The sequence below is a fragment of the Teleopsis dalmanni genome, chromosome 1 (genome assembly GCF_002237135.1).
Source record: "Teleopsis dalmanni isolate 2A chromosome 1, ASM223713v2, whole genome shotgun sequence".
Lineage (NCBI taxonomy): Eukaryota > Metazoa > Arthropoda > Insecta > Diptera > Diopsidae > Teleopsis > Teleopsis dalmanni.
In genome coordinates this window covers 233,499,007-233,507,039 of record NC_051846.1, presented here as the reverse complement: position 1 = coordinate 233,507,039, position 8,033 = coordinate 233,499,007, and the positions used below count along the sequence as shown (strand labels likewise).

General features: G+C 28.7%; 1 protein-coding gene across 1 annotated transcript; it reads left to right on the top strand.

Annotated features, from left to right (window-relative positions):
- The first annotated feature begins 437 nt into the window (after positions 1-437).
- LOC119672687 (regulator of nonsense transcripts 3B-like) lies at positions 438-2,065 on the top strand. Its single transcript, XM_038083805.1, has 3 exons — positions 438-632; positions 688-1,755; positions 1,842-2,065. The coding sequence occupies exons 1-3, from the start codon at positions 546-548 to the stop codon at positions 1,986-1,988; spliced, it is 1,302 nt and encodes a 433-aa protein (XP_037939733.1). The 5' UTR covers positions 438-545; the 3' UTR covers positions 1,989-2,065.
- Positions 2,066-8,033: the final 5,968 nt, after the last annotated feature.

Here is an 8,033-nt window from a genome sequence, read left to right as displayed (position 1 = left end):
AAACCGGTTTTATACTCCGTTTATGTACTCATCAAAATACATCGAATAGAGAAGGACGTCGCTATTCTTCTCTATTGAATTTCACCATATACATTGTTATCAAGACTTTATCCACCTCAAATTATATCTTCATAGAGAGTCAAGATATCGTAACGAAGTTTAGGTGTAACACACTGAGCATATTGACCAACTTAAAGTTTCAATTTGGACACAAGAAGGACAGATTCTATATAAAGTTTCAGCAACAGTAATATATAGAGAATATGTCAAAAAATAATGTGTTTAATATATACTAAACTTTTTTTTAAAAATAGTGTGTTTAGTTAAAATATTTAATAAATTGTAACACCTTTCAGTAAATTAAAGAAATATATACATAATTTTAACATACGGTCCATGCTTTAACTATCAACAGGTAAAAATTTGTGATGTCAAAATTTTATTTTAAATTTTCTGGACAATTGCAATCTAAAACATTTGGGTTTTAATAAAAGCTGAAATTTTCGAACTATATATCTTTAAGAAGTTTTTGCAATTCAAGTCTAATGTGGCGTTTTCGGCGACGTAATTATGCTAGAGCAAAACGGTTGATCCACAGATATACCGAAGATAATATAAATGAATGTAAAAAGGTTAGTATCGCAATGATTTGCTTTTATTTACATTTGTAAAATACTCCAAACGCAGTTAGTTGTACGATACCTACCACCCATGATGACTGAAACTGAGTTTAGAGATCACATAACTCCATTCCCAGAACATGAATACTTTTATTTTTGCGAACCCGATTGGTCATTGGGTCCCGAAGCAACATCACGTGTGCATATCACATTTAAAAATTCAAATGATATTGACACATTTATTTCTCGTTTCCATGGACATGTTTTCGTTGATTCAAAAGGAACCGAATATAAAGCATTAGTGGAAAGGTCACCTTTTCAAGGGAATGTCGAAAGTAAATTCATTGGTAAAGATAGTTGGGTAAATACAATTGACAATGAGCCGCACTACCAAGACTTCATTGCTAGATTAAAAACAGAAGAGGAACAGATAAAGCACCAATCTCATAACAAAATAGAGTTTAATTTTGAACGTAAAAAGATGAATAGATTTCAAAGTACTCCATTGCTGGAATATTTGGCAGAAATAGAACGAAGTCGACGTGAGTATCAGAAGAAATGGCTTGAAGATAAACGATTACTACGCGAGGAAGAAATAAAATATTATATACAATTGAGATTAGCCAACATTTTTGGCGGTTATCAGCAACTACAATTTCTTCAAGAAATAGAAACAGCTATTGAGCAAAATGCTGTTGAAGTTCAACAAATAATTGAAAGTCACTTTAGAGAAAACTTTCCAGTGGATCAGTCGAAGCAACGCTTTGTAGACGCTTTGCGTCATCAAAATTCTTCCTCGAGGCGAAAGCGTAAGAAGAGAAAAAATGAAATTAAATTCAGAATCATCCTAAAAAAAACTGAAAGTGCTAAAAAAGAGGAACCTATTACAAAGCAATCCGAAAATAGTGAACAATTGCAAAACACTAAAGTGGATACAGCACTTCAAGTCCATGCAGACAACACCAAGAATACTGCACGTGCCAATGCCAATGCAGATGCCAAAATTGCAGAACTTAAACCTGTGGCGACGACAGATGTAGTAGCAAGAAAGACTTGTGGTCCCGAAACTGGTGCAATCCCAAAACAAAAGACACAACAAAGTAACTCGGCTGGAGAACGTCGTATATGCAAAAAAGTAATAGAATTTTTTTTTTTGAACACTTTATAATGTATTTAATAGTTTAAGACTTTTGTGATAATTTCTTTGAATTTTTTATTCAGGGCCGTTTTTATAAGGAAAAGTGTAATCGTCAAATTCTGACACGTGAAACTGATGACGTAAAAGAAAGCACCTTGGATGTTGTACCAGCAAAAAAAGAAGGACAACCTTTTAGAAAAGTTAAACGTTACTCAGGACATCGTTATTGAATATGAAATTTATAAATTAGTTAAAAGTATTTAAGTGATGTACCAAAGTGTAACTTTAAGTCACATTAATAACCATATAAAAATGAAGTAAGAAGATTTTTTGTAATACCTTTAAAGTTGAATCCAAATTAATCGTTTATATTAAATTTGCCATGTTAACAATTTGACATATTCTAACAATTACTAATCTAAAGAGATCTGTTTTATTTGTTTTACTGACATCATAAATATGTTTTGTTCCTTTATAAAATAATGGATATTTGAGGTCATTTGAGGTCTCGTAATGATTGATTAGATGTCAAATTATTTGAATACTACTATTATTTTAAACTAATTTATTTAACAAGCATTTGAATTTATGATAATGCATTGAGTCCTTCCATTGATACATTTCGTCAACCTCAGTTGATTTCTATTCAATACTCCTTTTAGAGTTTCACTGAATAGTGGAATAGTGAATAGTAGTATTTGTTTTAATACTTAAATTAAGATGAAAAATATTAAAATTTAAATATTTTCCAATCATATTTTGGTTAATTTTTTATTGAAGTTTAATATTTCCTTTAATTTATATCCCAATTATAATATATCTACGATAAGCATACTTTACTATAAAAAAGGAGAAAAAAAATCCTTTTCAATAAAGCAATTTGTTGCCTTTCGTTACTGTTCCCATCATAAAACCTTTCACTTCTGAATTTTATGAGAATTTTTATAACAAATATATATCATTCATTCGAGTTGTACGTAAAATGTCAATTTTTATTTCAAAATTAAGCGGAACTACCAATCAAAGAGCCTTTGTGATATTGCCAAGGAAGCTAACGAAGAGCAAAAAAACCGTTTCATTTTATTTGTGACATATTTGAACGATTTTATTGTTAAATCGTTCATTTTGTAACTGTCACATTATTTCGATTCCCAACTTTATTAATTTTATGAGTTTTTCTATATACAACACATAATTGTTTGTAAAATTGTTTAAAGTAACTGTTGGTCCTATCAAAACCGAGTGCTGGTATTTTAATAGTGTGGAGGACTTCAAATTGTAATAAACAGAGGAAGATAGAGGGCACTAGCTCCGAGTTAATTAAATGTAAAATACATATTTTAATAGCAGTTCAAACCAGGTTAAAAGTTTGTTTTTTCAGGATTTTCTTCTATATATAATACTTGGGTTAGTTTAAGGGGTGCTTTAGTCTAATAGTCCGAATAGAGCCTTCGCAGAGTTTTGATGTCACATCATTTTCGCATTTAGTTGCTTCTTTGTGTAGGCAACTTGGTTATATTCTGTCTGTGTGGCTTCAGCTCCTCTACAGTTCAGGCTAGCTTTCGTTAGCTTCACTAGATAATTGAATAGCAGTTTACCTAGGGTTGCTGTATAATACTTAAATAAAATGATTTCACAGGGCGAGGATTGGCATTTATTAACTACTTAATGAGCTTAAATAGTTGCTGTTTTTCATGTGTTTCTAGCCTTCAAACTATTCTATAACCTTCTTACACTTAAAAAGCTGGAAGTAAAATAGTAAAAATATTTAAAAAAAAATTATATAAAAGAAATAGTTTTCTAAATTTATTGTTTTTTTCATTCTTATTATTTATTTTTAATAAAAAACTTTCAGTTCAACATTGTGTTGTATACTGTATTGTGTGTAAATACTGAAGATTACAATTAATTGACTTGACAATTATATAAATTATATTTAATTAATTAATTTAGCATGAGATTAAAGGATTTATAAATTGAATTTGTATTTTAAATATACTAATAAATTATTTTTAAATTAATGTTGAAATGTGAAAGCGTACTGCAACTGTTTGTGAAGTGTTTTACCAGAAAGAAATATATACAAATATATTTGTATTAATTAAAAATAACTTTTCATTTTCAATAGTTCTTAATTTTACTAACAAAAGTGGATTGGTTGTCAAAACAATTTTTTAAATAATTTCCATTAAATTTTTGCTTGTTAGTTAACTGTAACGAACTCGTAATATTGAAAGGAATTTAATTAAAATTTTTATATTTAAACAATAAAATTGTATCTATAATTTATAATTACTGAACTGCCTAAAGACTGCCTAGTGTATACATCCAGCCCGAAAAGTTTCTGGAATTATTTAATAATGTGATAATAAATTGACTTTTAACGTCCGATTTGACAAAAGAAACTAAATTCTTAATATAAACTATTATTTTCAGTAGAGAGGTTTTTATCGAACAGTAGTGAATTGCAACAACAAATATTTTTATTATTTTTGATAAATTCAATTTTTAGTTGATATCGTACAACTGTTAATGGCATTGATTGCATACTTTATATAATGTCAACAATCAATTAAAATTTGTTTTATTGCCTTCAAAGTAAGTGCAATCTCACTACGTCAATACCTGTCTTATTCCTTAATACTTGTTTTCATAGACTCCTTGAAATATTGGCGTCAAATTCTTTAGCGATTTTTCTTTTATGAACGTAATCAAATAGAAAAATTTGCCTTAAAGTGGTAATTTTTATTTCTAGTACCAAAAAGGAGCCTCCCGGGGAGCTGAGTATAGTGGTAAGTCGATCGCAATCATAAAGTTTCTTGAAAAAAACTCTTGCAGAATTGTGACTTTGTGTGATATTGCATTTACGTGAATCAAAATTTCTTCAGTAAATAATGTTAAAGATTTTTTATGAAAATAGTTACAGTTTCTCTCAAACAGGCATGGTTGTTCAACATTTGTTGGATTTAAGGTTTATTACTCACTAACCATAAATCATTCTTACAAAATAGGTAAAATTTAAATGATATACACTTAATCAGTTAAGGATATTCTATTGGGCTTTCGTTGTTCAATCAAGCTTTTTCTTCTCATAGGTGCCTTGTCCGCTTCAAACGTTGGCTCACATGATTGCTATTTTAACTTTATCTGCAGCCTTTCGAAAAAGTGATCTTGTACTTTTATTAAGCCATTGACGTAAATTCTTTAGCCATGATATTTTTCGTCTTCCAGGCCCACGTCTGCCCTCAATTCTGCGTTCAATAATTAATTTCAGTAGTCCGTACTTCTCCGGATGCCTCAGAATATGACCAAAAAACTCAATATATGAATCAAATTTTACTAATAATAAAATCAAGGCTCTGGAAACAATTCAGTAGTTTCTGTCTTTACGTCTTGGGTCTCAATTGTATATCTCAATTGTATCTGATATGGTAAAAACGGAAGCTTACTTTCGTTTCCATAATCAATAAATCAGTAAAGAAGTTTTAAACAAAAAATATTTTTTTATAATAAATTCAAAATAATCTTTAATATCTGAACCTATAAATACTCGCATGTTAAGCAATATTTCTGAAATTTAAAAAAGAATTTATATGAACTTCAGTCGTAAACAATGATATTCCCTTTAGTACTTGGTCCATTTTATAAAGAAAACATTTGAACACTCGTCCATAATTAATGTCTCTTAAGTATTGAAAGCTGCAGTTATGTTGTATGTACAAAAATACTTTACATCCTGGATATACTTTAAACGAGTTTACAATGAAAAATTAATTTCACAATTTTATTGAATCTGAATAAAATTCCACACTCGTTTAATCTGCTTCGAATGCTTAATCACTGAAACAAAACGGTGATTTAATGAAGGATTGCATTGTACTTAATTGCATTTCTGTTTAATAAATGAGAACACTCAATGAGGTCATTTACGTAGGTATGTGCCTATGTGTCGTGTTATAGTAAAATTTATTACATTCGAAACATTTTGTTTAATTTTGCATTACATTTTAATATAATTAATTATAAATTCAATTAAAAAACTTTACTTGTAGTTTTAATGACATATAGTATATATTCCACTTCACGGCAGGAGTTCTTTGTCATTATTTTATGCTTTTTTTTTATTGTTGATGATTCCATAAATTCCAATAATACATTTTCATGTAAATAACCTGTCGTCAGTTAAAGTCCATATACATACTTATATACACATTAAAAATATGTACTGTTAATATCGTCACAATTCAGTAGTATTTCAAAATTGGCAATAACTTTAAAGTGTAAAGCTTTTATTATTTTCGAATGTTTACTGTATGAATCAATTAAGAAATAATGTTTTATGCTATATAAAATTAACTGCAATGTTTTTGTATATATATTTTAAAAGTTTGTTCACAAACACCAAAGTGCCAGCTTACAGCATTAAAAGTTAAAAGCAGTTAGCAGTTAATGTCCAGAACACTGTGTTTCTAAAATATTGGATGATAATATATTCTATTATTAATCATTTCTATATTATATGACAGTATTTTATAAGATTATTTAATAAATTTATTAAATGTTTACAAATATTTCTAAAATATTTGTCGTCCATCATTATGGTTCTATTTTTTTTTTGTGATTTTAAGCTAGGGCGTAGCAGTACTCTTTGTAGAGAATGTGACCCAATAACGCTATTCCAAGAAGCAAATATTTAAATAACATAAAGATGGATTAGGGATTAGAGTGATTTGGAACTGTTACAATTTGGAACTGTCACAAAGAGGGACCATTTATTTAACACAGTTGGGCGAAGAACTGTTGAAGTAATTATTAAAGTTATTGTTAAACAATGCCCAGTTGAGTTCTTTTCATATGATACAAAATAGCAGACATGTACCAAGAGCGGTGGGTCCTAGAGGGATTGAAGCACGAGTAAATATAAACCAGAAGCGTTCTAACAGTAATGAAGAAAGAACAACTACAAAAATTTTATTAATTTATTGAAATTTGGCTGACCATACAACGCTGTTTCGAGTATTGCTAAGTACTCATCATCAGTGATCTTAGGAAATATTCGAATTTTCATTTAATTAGCTTATAGTCCGTATATAATTTTATTATATAACCTTCGTTATATATATTGTTTGGTAAATTTTCAATAGAATCGATAAACATTTTTGTAGTTGTTGTTTCTTCATTACTGTTCAAACCTTTCTATATATATTATAAATATAGTCTATTGAATCATTTCGGAAAACTATATATATTTATTATTGATAATCATGACTGTTTAACACGATAAAAATTTGTTTTTTTATTTATTAAAATTAAGTAAAATCGCCCAGAAGTAAATTTCTTGCTGAGTTCTATTAAAGAGTATATAAATTGTGTTAAATTGTTCAACAAAATATTAAACACTTCATTAATGAAACTTCATAAAAACATTGATTTCAAATTTATGAAAAAATCATAATAATGAACCATTTATAGTTTTCTTAATTCTATGTGGAAAAAACTTCACACTGCAGTTGCCATAAAATTTTATCGGCTGTCAGTTTTATGGCAGACGACATTTACGATCTTTGAGTACTTATCTGACATATATCCACTACTCACAGAATAGACAACAGCATTTAAAAAAAATATTTTTATGACAAAAAAATATATTTTAATTTGCAAAATAAGCTAAAGAATATAAACAGACAAAGTTGGCAACGAATTCCAATAAACAGGAAATTATTTCACATTTTTGGTAAATAAAATTTTTATACTAATAAACTATTGATGTGAATTTATTGGATATCGAAAAGTTTTTATAATAATTTTTTGTGTTACATTAACATAAAGAACTTTCAATGATGAAACCATTTAATAACTTAAGTTTCTGGTGGTAACATTAAATCGATTCAAATGCACCTTTTTAAGAAGCTACGCTTCGCATGCTCTAATCAACCAGTACCAGTACTCAGTGCATTCAACAAATAATTACTCACTTCAGTTCTCTGAATGATTAGTTCCATCCAGTTGATTCCAATGAGATACAGTTTTTGTTAGTACACCATTTAATTGATGCATTGTCTGATATTTAAGCCACTTTCGTTAACTTACGGACACTTCATGAGCTGAAACTTTCTCCAGCAAACAATTTACAATGTTGCATTAGTAGCATTAGCATAGTCGGATTACCTTGTGTTTCTCACTCAACAACTTTTCAGTATCTGTGCTCTGCGTTCTATGGATCCTTAAAACTTTATTTCTGCATTGTTCTTGTTTGGTATTGGTTGGCTATTAGG